Genomic DNA, 17,481 nt, shown 5'->3' on the forward strand with positions numbered 1-17,481 from the left:
TGTTTCCCTTTTCATTTTACAGCATTTGGCAAAGTGATTAAGTCTACCACATTTCATGCAGGTTTTACTATAAGCAGGGCACATTTTAGGATTGTGAGCATTTCCACATCTACTACACATTTCCTTATTAGACTGTGGCTTAGACTGCTGCATTCTTGAGAATGGAGGTTTGTTTGGCTCTGTGTTCTGCACTACGTGGACAGCAGCATCAACTTCCTTGTGTAACTTTTTGGCTTGAAATCTAGTTATTTCTGCAGATCTGCACATAGTCACTGCCTTGTCTAGTGTTAGGTCTTGCTCTGTCAGTAGTCTCTCTCTGAGTCCATTATCAGGTGTTCCACAGACAATACAATCTCTAATCAGTGAATCCTTTATATCACCAAACTCACAGGTTTTACTGAGTGATTGCAGCTCTGTAACATACTGATCAAATCCATCTACAGACTTCTGGTCACATGTGAAAAACTTATATCTTTCATATGTCACATTTTTCCTTGGCACAAAGTAATCTTCAAACTTTTGCATTATAGAAGATAGCACCATATTCTGACCCTCATCAAACTGAAAACTATTATAAATGTCCAGCACATCCTCTCCTATCACATGGAGGAAAATGGATGCCTTCGTTTTGTCAGCCTCTGTATCAGCTCCACATGCAGCAAGATATATATTAAACCTTTGCTTAAATCTTTTCCAGTTTTCAGACAAGTTACCAGACATCAGCATGCCGGTTGGAGGAGCTAGTTTATCCATGGTTACTCACTGTTTGAAGAGAGGAGCACACGGCAGGCTTTGCAGACACCGGGTATCACAGCCTTACAGACTTCTGCGGGATTCTTTCACACTCTGAGAGCACCAGCAGTCCAAGTAAAAATTCTTCTGACACCATGCCCTGGGCGTGGCTGACTTGACGTGGACGCTGTGACGTCACCCTCCGGGAACAGAGCCGGTGTAGAGACGAGCCGTGGATCCGAACATCGGAGTGGCTAAGTCACGGTGCTAATACCGTTGTCGATAAATTTTAACCTCAATGTATGTGAACATGTGTTACAAGTAAAGGTGTTACTTCTTATACATTTATGAGTGCGCTCTCCATTCTTTTACAGTTTGTACAAATACTCCAGTGGCGCGGAGAGGATTTGAAGCAGCACTCAATTGGACATTAAATCTGGATACTATTAGATCCCGGTGCGCAACACTGAACTTTTGTGGAGAATATATTTATATATATATATATATATATATATATATATATATAAATATATAAAATGAAAAACAGCTAGACAGCATTCGTTGAGACTAAAGATGGCTCTCTTTTATAGAAAGAGATAAAAGAGGGCCATCTCTGAAATGTTGACCACAACTTTAGCCTTTGTGCTGTTTATTTACAGCTGATTAGTCTCTATGAGTGCCGTCCAGCTGTCTGTTCGTTACATAGTTTTCAAAGGTCGTGCACCTGAGCAAGCGGTCATTCGGTTGGGGGTAGGAGTGCTGGACACCACAAACTGATTATATATCTAGATAGATAGAGAGAGAGAGAGAGAGAGAGAGAGAGAGAGAGAGAGAGAGAGGGATATACTAAATGTACTGCATGATCATGTACTTATCGCATTTTTCATATGGACCAAGCTCCGGAATTCATTGAGTCCCGGTGGGCAACACCATCTATTATTACCTAATAGAAGCCTATGGGTTTCTTTTCGCACTCTGACCTGAGAGGGATCCAATTGGATCCTTACCAGCACCCCCATGTGCAGAAGAGCTCCCAGGTTGTAAACCCGGAAGTCCTTCTATTGCTCATGACAGCTCTCATTGTGAAGGCTGTCCTTTGCAAATTTCTTGGTACATACCGGTGTTATTTACGCTGTTATTTATCATTTTTTATTGAAATTTAAGCAATTCAAGTTAAGTGAATAAACCTGAAATGGTACAAAGGTAAACAAAACAAGTTGCTTAGCAAAAAGTCCCCAGTCTCTCCATAAATTCACTCTTCTGTACTAGACTTTAAATGTGTAATTCTCGCAAATAGTTATTTTTTTTAGTTGTCTGCAAACCTGCTCTCTATTTCTGCCTTAGCAGATTGACTTTTAGGTAATTCCCATTTCACCTACTCAGAACAAATTGGCATCCCCCTTCAAGACATATACAAACACTATCAAATACAGCATTGGATGATTACTACACTTAAAAATGTTGTCTCATTACAATTGCCCCAGAATCCAATCCAATCGGACTAAATCAGGGATGCTGCAGGGGTGGTATTACTTTTTGGCACTAGTTTCTCCTGGAATTAGATCTTGACATCATTATTTCACCAAGTGGAAAATCATCCATATCACTTTACACTGGTTATCCTGTTTGTATCTTACTCCTGATAGGCTCCTCGAAATATGGGCACCACAATCTAAATACTGCTGGTAGAATTGCTCTCAGTTTGGTGAATTATTCCACATTGTTTGGGGATTGCCCATGTATTGTTTTACTGTGGAGGAAGGTTAAACTCTTGTTACTGTCTTCAACTCTCATTGAGCTATCACCTCCTTTAACCATACCCACATAACTTCTCTAAACATTATAGTTACATTTTGGGTCAAATCATTAATCGCTCAATTTTGTAAAAAGCTAATTTTCCCGACCCCTTTGAAATGGAAACTTCAGGCCTCCCATATTCCTTGGATGCTTCCTCTCCTGTAATTAAGTGGTTCCCTTGTCCGAGTGTGTGGCAGATGGTGCAGGAACTTGAATCCCCAGGCACACAATCCATCTTTCATGTTTAACCTTACTGAGGGGTCTATATACTAAGCTTTGGCTGGAGATAAAGTCGCTGGAGATAAAGTACCAGCCAATCAGCTCCTAGCTGTCATTTTTCAAACACAGCCTGTGGCATAGCAGTTAGGAGCCGTTTGGCTGGTACTTTATCTCCAGCGACCCCTGAGTCTCCTGACCTTTCACTGACTCCTCCTTCGTCTTCCATGGATTACTGTATATTGTTTTGTTTGCCATTTTTGTCTGACTGTTGCTCTTGTTTATGTGACTGTTTATCTGACTGTACCCTGGTACCCCCTTTTCCCTCTCTGCTTCTAAATCCCCCATTTATGTAATAATTTCTGTAATTGAAACAGTTGATGATTAAAAACAAAAGAAAACATTTAAATAATAAACAATAAAAACACACTCTGTGGTAACAAATCAAGTTTCTAATGCACTGGGGGAATCCAATTAGGCGCGTGGTTTAGTGAGGTGAAAAACCTTGCACACCCCGCACCCAATTTTGGATTACCGCGGGTATTCACACTCCCCATATCCATGGTATCCAATTAAAATAAATTGCTGCAGGGTTTATAATGCAGAAAACCCTGCAGCACGTGAAAAAAATTCCATATACAGTAAACTGTGGTTTGACATACATACTGGGGCTTGGGGAGGGGGGCATATATACGCTGGTGACAGGGGGGCTGGAGACATGAACACTGGTAGGGGGGGGGGGGGGCACATATTGAGAAATACACACTGCGACCAGAGAGGGCACATATAGTAATACACACTGGGGTCGGACACATATACACTGGTGACGAGGAGGGTGGAGATATATACACTGGTGACTGGGGGGGGGGCATATGGAGACATACACACTGCAGCCGGAGAGGCCACATGGAGACACAGACACTGGGTGCTGGGGGACATATAAACTGGTGACATGGGGGCTGCAGGCATACACAATGGTGATAGGGGGCATGGGTGGGGACTAGAGACATATACACTGGTGACTGGGGGAGACAGACATAGAAACATAGAATGTGACGACAGATAAGAATCACTTGGCCCATAGTCTGCCCCTTTTTTTACAATATTTTTTACCTCAAACTCTATTTGATCCCATGCATTTTTAAATTGCTCTACTGTCTTGGCCTCTACCACCTCTGATGGGAGGCTATTCCACTTGTCCACTACTCTTTCTGTGAAGTAATTTTTCCTCAAACTTCCCCTGAACCTACCTACCTGCAGTCTCAGTGCATGTCCTCGTGTTCTAATACAGTACTTCTCTTCATTTGAAGAATGTTTCCCTTCTGGACTTTGTTAAAACTATATTTAAAGTGTCTATCATTTCCCCCCTTTCCCTTCTCTGCTCCAAACTAGACATGATAAGATATTTTAGTCTTTCTGGGTATGCTTTGTGATGTAGGTCATGCACCATTTTAGTTGCGCTTCATTGTACAGTCTCTAATGTCTTCATATCCTTCTGAAGATATGGCCTCCAGAATTGAACACCGTATTCTAGATGAGGCCGCACCAATAACCTATACAGTGGAATTATTACTTCTTTCTTTCTGCTGCTGATTCCTCTCCCTATGCAACCAAGACAGACCTCCAGTGTGAAGTATAGGGAGCAGGGCTGGGGCAGTTGCAGAAGTGCCCAGACAGGAACTGAACACAGAGGGGAGGAGATACTGTAACTGTATAAGGTCGGCTGGAATGACACAATGGGGAGCTAGCTGGAATGACACTGGGAGGCTCTGGCAGGACAGACGCAAGGGGGGAGCTGACTGGTGTGACACAGGAGGGTGATGGCTGGAGTGACAGAGTAGGATGCTGGCAGCAGTGACACATGGGGGAGCTGGCTAATGTCACACTGGAGGGTGATGGCTGGAGTGACACATGGGGGAGCTGGCTGGAATGACACAGGAGGGTGATGGCTGGAGTGACACATGCGGGAGCTGAGGTGCATAATGTGAATCTGGCTCTTTCAATGTATGTTATGTTGGATCTGGCTTTAAAATGTATCTTGTGCGGATCTGGCTTTTTCAATGGATTTTATACCAGGGGAGTGATCTAACAGGCACAAGCCACATCCTATTTTTGCACGTGCGCCTTCGGCTCAATGTCGGCTCGTTGACGTACCTAACAAGATTTTTTGGCTCTTTGTCTCTGATTCGTTGGCCAACCCTGATTTAGCAAATTACCCGTAATACGAATGTGGCTGCATATGGAACTGTGGGGCTAATTCAGCTAGAACCGCAGAAGTATTTCTGCACTTCTGCGCATACGCAGAGATCGACTGGACATGATCGCAGTTTAACAGCCGGCGAAGGCAGCGATGGGGCATCGACGCAGCGTTTTATGGGTGCTGAAGAACCGCTGGGGAGGAAATGACGCGGTCTGGACAATGCAGGCGTGTATGAAACATTTGCAGGGCGGGCCATGACATGCAGTTACCGCTGTCCGTGACACCCAGTCACTACTACCCAAAAGAAGGATGCCCTCCAACTGCCTTTGCGGCTAGGCTGTGTAGGCAGGGGGCAACCCTAATCATGCGAGTGATGCGCTCACATATTAGCGGGGGGCAGGACCCGGCATGCGGGGCGGCCTTGCCCTTTGCTGGACGCCCCCCGCATGCTAGTGAAAAACAGCTGTAGTTTTGCTACTTTTAGCAAAACTACAACTCATGCTGAATCGGGCCCTGTGTTTGGATCAGGCTCAATATAGGTGATTTTCATAAAGGGTTAAAAGGAGCACTAGCCCTGTGTCCACTTATAGTATCCTATGGTGGTGCAATTGTTAGTTTGTTGCCGCAATTGTTAGCTTGCTGGGTTTGAGTCCCACCAAGTGCATGTTTCTATGCAGTTTGTATGTTCTCTCTGTGTTTGACCAAAGTGACCATGTAATTTCCATAAGTATTTAAAAGTTTTAAAATAAACATGATATGAAGTGCGATATCCTGAGCGTCAGGATTTTGTACCCAACCCCACTAGCTTATGTTCAGTTTCTACACCTAACTCCTGCTTTAACTTAATCACAAAAACTATAACAAAACAGATATTGTCTCATAATTCCAGAAATCCTTACAGCTTTCATGTCTGCTTACTAATATCAATCAATCAATCAATCAATCAATCAAAATATCAATCAATCAAAATGTTCTATTTATCATGCTGTACAGATGTACACAAGCACTTATTTAGTATGTTCACTGACATAGAGAGGAGCATATTCCATTTCTGAAAGTGAATTATTTTTACAATAATATCTCCCAATAAAAGCACACAAAAACAACCAAATAAAACTGAAACCATATAATAATAATGTCTACATCAAATACAGTGTTGCGGTGTTACTGTCATTGTTAGTAATAGTAATGTCAGTAAATAAAATAATAATAAAAGTAAACAAAATAATAACTCACTACAGCGTGGAATATCACAGTGTTCCCATCGCTTTTTTGGATCAGTAGTAAAACACCATGGACGCGGCTCTCCGTCTGGATTGCGGCAATAATTCTTGATGAGATTTTTTTCTGGAAGACTGAAAATAGACATAAATAGTACTCATTACTGTATTTGTTTGGATATTATAATTTGTCAAGCCTTTGCATTCAAGTTCAGAAGTGCAAGATTGCATGTGTAGTCAATGAGTAGGCTTACTGTAGATCATCCTGTCAATTTTATATAAAGTCTCTAATTAATCCAGTTATTCCATATTGTATTCAAATAAAATAATTGTGCACTCACAATAAACAAAAATTAGAGGATGACAGAATATGGGGCATAATATGGTGGTAATATGATATGGACATTACTATGTAGGGCATAATAAGGTCCAAGGGGCATAATAAGGTGCAAGGGGCATTACAGTTTGGGGAATAATATGGTGTAAGGGGCGCTATTGTGTTGATGTAAGTTAGTATTTTCCTGCAAGACCAAGCCCATTGCAGAAAAGCCACACCCATTTACTGCTAGACCATGCCCCTTTACCTGGGGTGCACTCACCCCCCCCCCTCCCATGTGGGGGTGCATTTTTTGGTGTATGCACTGGGAGCCAAATTGTCTAGAAATTGCACTGGCTATAAAGCTATTCCAGCATACACTGCTGCCCGTTTGCAGCATACACTCGCCGGCTAGTGAGCTGTATAAAACCGCACTCCACTCAAGCTCTATTCCATCATCTGTGTACATATATCCAGTGCTGTAACTACACATTTTAGCACTGTGTGCAAAAAACGGCATTGGCACCCACCCTTGTGTAATATACGGGCAGTGCGTGCCGCAGGTGCGCAGGAAAAATATAGGGGCGTGGCTTCATGGGGAATGGGTGTGGCTACAGAATAATACCAATTCATAATACGGTGCACAGTAGTCTCCATTATTCAAATTACGCCACACAGTAGCGCCACAAGACCATGTAGAGCCCCTTTTACACATTACGGCGGACAGATTCCCCTTTTTACACATTACGGCAGACAGGCCCCATTTTTACACATTACGGCAGTCAGTCCCCCTTTTTACACATTACGGCAAACAGTCCCCGTTTTTACACATTACGGCATACAGATTCCCCATTTTACAAATCACGGCAGACAGAGTCCCCCTTTTTACACATTACGGCAGACAGGCCCTGTTTTTACACATTACGGCAGACAGCTTCCCCTTTTTACACATTACGGCAGACAGTCCCCTTTTTACACATTACGACAGTCAGTCCCACTTTTTACACATTACGGCAGACAGTGTCCCCCTTTTCACACATTATGGCAGACAGACCCCCTTTTTACACATTACAGCAGACAGCATCCCCCTTTTTACACATTATGGCAGACAGCTTCCCCTCTTTACACATTACAGCAGACAGCGTCCCCTTTTACACATTATGGCAGACAGTCCCCCTATTTACACATTACGGCAGACAGCGTCCCCTTTTTACACATTACGGCAGACAGCGTCCCCTTTTTACACATTATGGCAAACAGCGTCCCCTTTTTACACATTATGGCAGACAGCATCCCCTTTTTACACATTACGGCAGACAGCGTCCCCTTATAACACATTACAGCAGACAGCGTCCCCTTTTTATACATTACGGAAGACAGCGTCCCCTTTTTACACATTACAGCAGACAGCGTCCCCTTTTTACACATTACGGCAGACAGTCCCCCTTTTTACACATTACAGCAGCCAATACCCCTTTTAACACATTACAGCAGCCAGTCCCCCTATTTACACATTATGGCAGCCAGTCCCCCTTTTTACACATTACGGCAGCCAGTCCCCCTTTCACACATTAGGTAGATGGGATAGATAGATAGATAGATAGATAGATAGATAGATAGATAGATAGATAGATAGATAGATAGATCTGTGTAAAGGCTTGTATTTTTTAAGTGCTGCTTGGATTTCTAAGTGTGAGTTGTAAACAGCAAAAAGGTGAGTTCTGATTAATCTCTGTCTATTCATATAGGGATAGTAATATTGTGAGAGAAAGTTAATCTGAATCTGATTGTTTGTATCTATACTGTTTCTTTTTTGTTTTAATATATCTGTACTGGGTTTTTTTTGGAGGGAAAAAAAAGTGTGAGATGAAAAGCCAGAGGGGTTAACTCAGGTGTGAGTAATCAGGAGGAGGAGGGGCTGACTAAAGCAGCTGGCTGAGCCTATATAAGCAGTGATTAGACTCTTTGGAGCTTGCTCTGTGTAAAGGCTTGTATTTTTAAAGTGCTGCTTGGATTTCTAAGTGTGAGTTGTAAACAGCAAAAAGGTGAGTTCTGATTAATCTCTGTCTATCCATATAGGGATAGTAATACTGTGAGAGAAAGTTAATCTGAATCTGATTGTTTGTATCTACACTGTTTCTTTTTTGTTTTAATATATCTGTACTGGGTTTTTTTTGGAGGGAAAAAAAAGTGTGAGGTGAAAATCCAGAGGGGTTAACTCAGGTGTGAGTAATCAGGAGGAGGAGGGGCTGACTAAAGCAGCTGGCTGAGCCTATATAAGCAGTGATTAGACTCTTTGGAGCTTGCTCTGTGTAAAGGCTTGTATTTTTTAAGTGCTGCTTGGATTTCTAAGTGTGAGTTGTAAACAGCAAAAAGGTAAGTTCTGATTAATCTCTGTCTATCCATATAGGGATAGTAATATTGTGAGAGAAAGTTAATCTGAATCTGATTGTTTGTATCTATACTGTTTCTTTTTTGTTTTAATATATCTGTACTGGGTTTTTTTTTTGGAGGAAAAAAAAAAGTGTGAGGTGAAAAGCCAGAGGGGTTAACTCAGGTGTGAGTAATCAGGAGGAGGAGGGGCTGACTAAAGCAGCTGGCTGAGCCTATATAAGCAGTGATTAGACTCTTTGGAGCTTGCTCTGTGTAAAGGCTTGTATTTTTTAAGTGCTGCTTGGATTTCTAAGTGTGAGTTGTAAACAGCAAAAAGGTAAGTTCTGATTAATCTCTGTCTATCCATATAGGGATAGTAATATTGTGAGAGAAAGTTAATCTGAATCTGATTGTTTGTATCTATACTGTTTCTTTTTTGTTTTAATATATCTGTACTGGGTTTTTTTTTTGGAGGAAAAAAAAAAGTGTGAGGTGAAAAGCCAGAGGGGTTAACTCAGGTGTGAGTAATCAGGAGGAGGAGGGGCTGACTAAAGCAGCTGGCTGAGCCTATATAAGCAGTGATTAGACTCTTTGGAGCTTGCTCTGTGTAAAGGCTTGTATTTTTTAAGTGCTGCTTGGATTTCTAAGTGTGAGTTGTAAACAGCAAAAAGGTAAGTTCTGATTAATCTCTGTCTATCCATATAGGGATAGTAATATTGTGAGAGAAAGTTAATCTGAATCTGATTGTTTGTATCTATACTGTTTCTTTTTTGTTTTAATATATCTGTACTGGGTTTTTTTTTTGGAGGAATAAAAAAAGTGTGAGGTGAAAAGCCAGAGGGGTTAACTCAGGTGTGAGTAATCAGGAGGAGGAGGGGCTGACTAAAGCAGCTGGCTGAGCCTATATAAGCAGTGATTAGACTCTTTGGAGCTTGCTCTGTGTAAAGGCTTGTATTTTTAAAGCGCTGCTTGGATTTCTAAGTGTGAGTTGTAAACAGCAAAAAGGTGAGTTCTGATTAATCTCTGTCTATCCATATAGGGATAGTAATATTGTGAGAGAAAGTTAATCTGAATCTGATTGTTTGTATCTATAATGTTTCTTTTTTGTTTTAATATATCTGTACTGGGTTTTTTTTTTGGAGGGAAAAAAAAAAAGTGTGAGGTGAAAAGCCAGAGGGGTTAACTCAGGTGTGAGTAATCAGGAGGAGGAGGGGCTGACTAAAGCAGCTGGCTGAGCCTATATAAGCAGTGATTAGACTCTTTGGAGCTTGCTCTGTGTAAAGGCTTGTATTTTTTAAGTGCTGCTTGGATTTCTAAGTGTGAGTTGTAAACAGCAAAAAGGTAAGTTCTGATTAATCTCTGTCTATCCATATAGGGATAGTAATATTGTGAGAGAAAGTTAATCTGAATCTGACTGTTTGTATCTATACTGTTTCTTTTTTGTTTTAATATATCTGTACTGGGTTTCTTTTTGGAGGGAAAAAAAAGTGTGAGGCGAAAAGCCAGAGGGGTTAACTCAGGTGTGAGTAATCAGGAGGAGGAGGGGCTGACTAAAGCAGCTGGCTGAGCCTATATAAGCAGTGATTAGACTCTTTGGAGCTTGCTCTGTGTAAAGGCTTGTATTTTTTAAGTGCTGCTTGGATTTCTAAGTGTGAGTTGTAAACAGCAAAAAGGTGAGTTCTGATTAATCTCTGTCTATCCATAAAGGGATAGTAATATTGTGAGAGAAAGTTAATCTGAATCTGATTGTTTGTATCTATACTGTTTCTTTTTTGTTTTAATATATCTGTACTGGGTTTTTTTTTGGAGGAAAAAAAAAAGTGTGAGGTGAAAAGCCAGAGGGGTTAACTCAGGTGTGAGTAATCAGGAGGAGGAGGGGCTGACTAAAGCATCTGGCTGAGCCTATATAAGCAGTGATTAGACTCTTTGGAGCTTGCTCTGTGTAAAGGCTTGTATTTTTAAAGTGCTGCTTGGATTTCTAAGTGTGAGTTGTAAACAGCAAAAAGGTGAGTTAGAATACAGAAAAAGGTGAGTTTTATAATACACAATCAGTAACACACATTTGCAGTACCATTAAACTTCTGGTGAGGCTGCAAGGGGCTGACCTTGTGAGTGAGTGAGAGGGTCTCTTACTTGGAGTAGCAGAGGGGCTGTGATTGTGTGTGTGTCAGGGGCCTTTTTTTTTGCAGGAGCTGGAAGCCGAGTGAAAAGGAGGTGCAGTGAGCTGGAACAACTGCAACTGCTAAGTGGAGTATAGGTGCCGCAGGAGAGAGTACTACAGCTGCATAAAAGTGAAGGACCAAGAACCGCACAAAGATAGATAAGTATAAGCCAGCTTAATTATTGTATAAGTGAGATTGCTTGTTTTCTACTTTTTATTTTTGCTACTTTTTCTTTGAGAGTAACAGGGAGTTAGACCTTACAAACAATATGGGAGGGGCTGTGATTGGGGACCTCACTCAGTGCATGTCGTACAAGATGTAGGCACACCTGGAGCTACCGGCCCAGTGTGATTACATCTGCACGAGGTGTGTGCGAACGGTTGCCCTGGAAGCCCAGGTAACTGATCTAGAGCAAACCGTTGCGCGACTGAGGGAGATTCACAATCTCGAGCGTAGTTTAGACAGAACGGTGGAGGAGTTGCGGGAGGGGTCACTGGTAGTAGAGGATGATGATCAGGTAGCCAGTTGGGTCACAGTTAGAAGGAAGAAAAAGAGGGGGAGGCTCGACATCTCCAAACTATCAAACCGAACAAATTTGCCCGATTGGACGAGGAATCGGAGGATGATAGTGAAGAAATGACGGTGCCGGAGGAGACTGCTCCCTCTAGCATCCAGAGGAGCGGTCCCTCTGGCGCGGTTGGGATAAAAGATAGTGAGGTACCTAGTCAGATGGTGGTGGTAGGGGATTCTATCATCAGGAAGGCAGATAGGGCAATCTGCAACCGGGACCGTGATCGCCGTACAGTCTGTTGTCTCCCGGGTGCTCGGGTACGGCACATCGCAGACTGGGTAGATAGATTGTTGGGAGGGGCTGGGAAAGACCCGGCGGTCTTGGTGCATGTTGGCACCAATGACAAAGTTAGCGGAAGGTGGGATGTCCTTAAGAAAGACTATAGGGACTTAGGAAAGAAACTGAAGGCAAGGACATCTAAGGTAATATTCTATTATTACCCGTGCCACGCGCTAGTCCAGGGAGGCAGAGGGAGATTAGGGAGGTAAATGTGTGGCTTAGGGATTGGTGCAGGAAAGAGGGGTTTGTGTTCCTGGAACAATGGGCGGACTTCTCAGTCAGGTGCCATCTCTTTTGTCGTGACGGATTGCACCTGACTGAGGAGGGGGCAGCGGTGCTGGGGGGAAGGATGGTTAGAAGGTTGGAGGAGATTTTAAACTAGGAGCCTGGGGGAGGGTTTAGCTAGAAACTACGGGTCATGCAGTGAGAATAGTGGGGATGGCGGTAGTAAACGAAATGGGGGAGAAGTTGGGGGGAGGGTAAGAGCAGGCAGTAAGGTTACTAACATGGGTACTAAATGAGATTTTACCAAAGCACTAACCAATGACGATTACAGGTCATCATTGCTACATAAGGTGAAAGATGTCCCTAACGCAAGGGAAAATACTTATCTTAGTTGTATGTATGTAAACGCCAGAAGCATTACTGGTAAAAAGGGTGAGTTAGAAATACTTGCAGCAAGCAAACAGTATGATATTATAGGCATTACTGAAACTTGGTGGGATGAATCTCATGATTGGACAGTCAATCTAGAGGGCTACACACTGTTTAGGAGAGACAGACTAAATAAAAAGGGTGGAGGGGTGTGTCTTTACGTAAAGCCGTTTTTAAAACCTGATATACGGGAAGATATTCAGGAGGGGACTGTAGACACTGTCGAGCCATTATGGGTAGAAATTGCATGCAGGGAAAAAGGAATAAAAAAGTTAGTATTGGGTGTATGCTATAGGCCGCTTGGTATCAACGCATCTGATGAGGAATTGTTACTAAAGCAAATTGAAAGAGCAGCAGGAGTAGGAGACATAGTAGTGATGGGAGATTTTAACTATCCAGAGATAAACTGGAAAAACGATTCATGTGATACTGCTAGGGGCAATATGTTTTTAAACACACTTAATGATAACTACTTAGTCCAACTAATTGAGGAACCAACTAGGTACAATGCAATCGTAGACCTGGTATTAACAAACAATGGGGATTTGGTATCAGGTATTATAGTAGGGGAACCCATAGGAAACAGCGACCACAATATGGTCACATTCAATATCAGTTTCCATAAACAGCCCTATACTGGCTCAACTAGGACTCTAAACTTTAGCAAAGCAAATTTTGAAAAGATGAGGGTATTTTTCAGGGATATTGAATGGGAAGGTTTGTTTTTAGGAAAAAATACTACGGAGAAATGGGAGGTACTAAAATTCCTGCTAACTAAAAATACACTCAAATTTATTCCTATGAGCAGCAAAAAAAGGAATAAAAATCATAAACCGATGTGGCTTAACAAAATGATTAAGGAACTTATGGGTAAGAAAAGGTGAGCATTTAAAAAAATACAAATCTGACGGGGAAGCAGAGTCATTTCAGCACTATAAGGAATGTAACAAAATTTGCAAAAAGGAAATAAGAGCGGCTAAAGTAGAAACTGAAAAACTAGTAGCAAAGGAAAGCAAAGCGAATCCCAAAAAATTATTTAAATACATTAATAGCAAGAGATTAAAGAAGGAGAATATAGGCCCTTTAAAAGACAAGTTGGGAGTCTTAAGCAAAAATGATAATGACATAGCGGACACACTAAATGAGTTTTTTTCAACAGTACTCACTAGAGAGAACCCAATTCAGGGACTGACACACAATCTCAATAATGAGAATATCCCACTGATAGGTACTTATTTAAGCGAGGAAGTAGTCTGTGACCGATTAAAACATTTAAAGATTAATAAATCGCCAGGGCCCGATGTTATTCACCCAAGGGTTCTAATGGAGCTTCACTCTGAACTGGCAAAACAGCTATCTTTGATCTTTAAGGATTCAGTTATATCAGGTATGGTTCCCAAAGACTGGCGTATAGCGGAAGTAGTGCCTATATTCAAAAAGGGAAGTAAAGCTGAACCAGGTAATTATAGACCAGTTAGTCTTACATCTATAGTGGGGAAAGTATTGGAAGTTATTCTAAGAGATAGTATTCAGAAGTTCCTTGAAGTCAATAAGGTCATTAAAAGGAATCAACATGGGTTTATGAAGGACAGATCCTGTCAAACCAACTTACTTGGCTTTTATGAAACAGTAAGCGCAAACCTAGATCAGGGTAAAGACGTGGATGTAATCTTTTTAGACTTTGCCAAAGCGTTCGATACTGTACCACACATGAGACTTATCTACAAGCTACAAGAATCAGGGCTAGGAAGCACAATATGCACTTGGGTCAAAAACTGGTTAGATAATAGGGAGCAGCGCGTTGTGGTTAATGGATCTATTTCAACTTGGACTGAAGTGCTAAGTGGTGTGCCACAAGGCTCAGTATTAGGACCGCTATTGTTCAATATTTTTATTAACGACCTAACAGAAGGTCTAGAGAGCATGGTGTCAATTTTTGCAGATGATACCAAATTGTGTAAGGCTATAAATACAGAGAAGGATGCCGAGTCTCTTCAGAACGACTTAGTTAAATTAGAAGCATGGGCAGCCAAATGGAGAATGCGCTTCAACACAGACAAGTGTAAGGTAATGCACTGTGGTAACAAGAACAAAAATTACACCTACCTACTAAATGGGGTAAAAATAGGGGATTCTGTACTGGAAAAGGACTTAGGTGTCCTCATAGATAGCAAGCTAAGCAGTAGTACCCAAAGTAGGACTGCAGCAAAGAAGGCTAATAAGATATTAGTATGCATAAAACGGGGTATTGATGCTAGGGACGAGAGTATTATACTCCCATTATATAAATCACTAGTGAGGCCACACCTTGAATACTGTGTACAATTCTGGGCACCGTACTACAAAAAGGATATCCTGGAGCTAGAAAAGGTACAGAGGAGGGCGACCAAACTAATTAAGGGCATGGAGACGATGGAATACAAGGAAAGGCTAGGCATGTTTACATTGGAAAAGCGGAGACTAAGAGGGGATATGATCAACATCTACAAATATATAAGGGTACAATACACAGAGCTTGCGCGGGACCTGTTTTTGGTTAGATCAACACAGAGGACTCGTGGACACTCGCTCAGGTTAGAGGAGAGGAGATTCTGCACAATACGGCGTAAAGGCTTTTTCACGGTAAGGACAATACGTGTTTGGAATTCCCTGCCCGAGGGAGTTGTAATGGCGGAATCTGTCAACACCTTTAAGAATGGGTTAGATAAATTCCTAATGGATAAGGATATACAGGGGTATGGTGCATAGTCATGCATTATAGCAGCATCAGTCAGAAATTTTAGTCAAATCATCATGCATAGGAGACCACAAGTAGGTTGAACTCGATGGACAATTGTCTTTTTTCAACCCCAGATACTATGATAGATAGATACTGTAGATAGATAGATAGAAAGACAGAATAGATGATACTTACCATCTCTCCGCTGGCTCAGGCAGTCAGGCTCCTCGGTGCTGGCAGATCCGGAGGCAAAGGAGAAGGAGGACTCGGGAGCCGCAGCAGCGCTATGTAATTGGTGGCGGCGCCGCATGCAGCTGTGATGAGGTAAGCGCATCCCAGCAGTCACAGCGGCGGTGGCCAGCCAATGCGGAAGGAGAGGGACAGCTGCAGCAGCGCCACCACCAATTACATAACGCTGCTGCGGCTCCAGAGTCCCCCTCCCTCCTCCTCCTCCCCTGCCCCTGGAGCTGCTCCTCTCCGGCGGCAGCACACGCACACAGTCGGCTTGTAATGAGTCAGTTTGCCACTGATGACTTTAGGGAATGTGGGCAGTTGCGCTTTTAGGGCGACTGCGCTGTGTGCCACACGTAGTTATGACGTCACTCTGCATATAACAGTAGGCATGGCACTACCTGTTATCTATCAATAAAATAACACCACTCGTTAAGTAATTGGGCTGTTCATAGTTTGAGGCATCTGCTGGTGTGTGCCTATATATATCTGCTGGTGTGTGTTATCTGTAGCTGTCGCACCATCAAATTAAGGTGTTTGTCCCTTTTTGTGATTCAACCAGGCTGCCAGGTTCATGAGTTGCGCATTTTGTATGTGAATATATTTTCTTTTTGACGAGGCCCTATTTTTACACATTACGGCAGTCAGTCCCCCTTTTTACTCATTACGGCAGTCAGTACCCCTTTTTACTCATTACGGCAGACAGTCCCCATTTTTACATATTACGGAAGAAAGCGTCCCTTTTTACACATTAAGGCAGAAAGAGTCCCCCTTTTACACATTACGGCAGACAGGCCCTGTTTTTAAACATTACGGCAGACAGCTTCCCCTTATTACACATTACGGCAGACAGTCCTCCTTTTTACACATTACGGCAGTCAGTCCCACTTTTTACACATTACGGCAGACAGTCCCCGTTTTTACACATTACAGCAGACAGCGTCCCCTTTTTACACATTACAGCAGACAGTCCCCCTTTTTACACATTACTGCAGACAGCATCCCTTTTTTACACATTACGACAGACAGCGTCCCCTTTTTACACATTACGGCAGACAGCGTCACCTTTTTACACATTGCAGCAGAATGTCGCCCTTTTAACACATTACGGCAGACAGCGTCCCCTTTTTGCACATTACGACAGAGAACGTCCGCTTTTACACATTACGGCAGACAGAGTCCACCAGTTTTTACACATTACGGCAGACAGCGTCCCCTTTTTACACATTACGGCAGAGAGAGTCCCCTTTTTACACATTACGGCAGACAGCATCCCCTTTTTACACATTACGGCAGAGAGAGTCCCCTTTTTACACATTATGGCAGACAGTGTCCCCTTTTTACACATTACGGCAGACAGCGTCCCCTTTTTACACATTACGGCAGAGAGAGTCCCCTTTTTACACATTACAGCAGACAGCATCCCCTTTTTACACATTACGGCAGAGAGAGTCCCCTTTTTACACATTACGGCAGACAGCATCCCCTTTTTACACATTACGGCAGAGAGAGTCCCCTTTTTACACATTATGGCAGACAGTGTCCCCTTTTTACACATTACGGCAGACAGCGCCCCCTTTTTACACATTACGGCAGACAGAGTCCACTTTTTTACACATTATGGCAGACAGCGTCCACCTTTTTACACATTACGGCAGACAGCGTCCCCTTTTTACACATTACGGCAGATAGTCCCCCTTTTTACACATTACAGCAGACAGCGTCCCCTTTTACACATTACGGCAGACAGAGTCCACCTTTTTACACATTATGGCAGTTAGTCCCCCTTTTTACACATTATGGCAGTCAGTCCCCCTTTTAACACATTACGGCAGACAGTGTCCCCTTTTTACACATTATGGCAGACGGCGTCCCCTTTTTACACATTATGGCAGGCAGTGTCCCCTTTTTACACATTACGGCAGACAGCGTCCCCTTTTTACACATTACGGCAGACAGCACCCCCTTTTTACACATTACGGCAGACAGAGTCCACCTCTTTACACATTAC

At 42.6% G+C, this 17,481-nt stretch overlaps 1 protein-coding gene across 1 annotated transcript in view; it reads right to left on the reverse strand.

Annotated features, from left to right (window-relative positions):
• PLG (plasminogen) overlaps positions 1-17,481 on the reverse strand; it is a 189,630-nt gene that overhangs the window by 106,709 nt on the left and 65,440 nt on the right. Inside the window, exon 7 of the mRNA XM_063917521.1 lies at positions 6,182-6,300. Coding sequence (XP_063773591.1) covers positions 6,182-6,300 — 119 coding nt within the window. The remainder of the gene's footprint in view (positions 1-6,181; positions 6,301-17,481) is intronic.

Source organism: Pseudophryne corroboree, chromosome 4 (assembly GCF_028390025.1).
Source record: "Pseudophryne corroboree isolate aPseCor3 chromosome 4, aPseCor3.hap2, whole genome shotgun sequence".
Classification (NCBI taxonomy): domain Eukaryota; kingdom Metazoa; phylum Chordata; class Amphibia; order Anura; family Myobatrachidae; genus Pseudophryne; species Pseudophryne corroboree.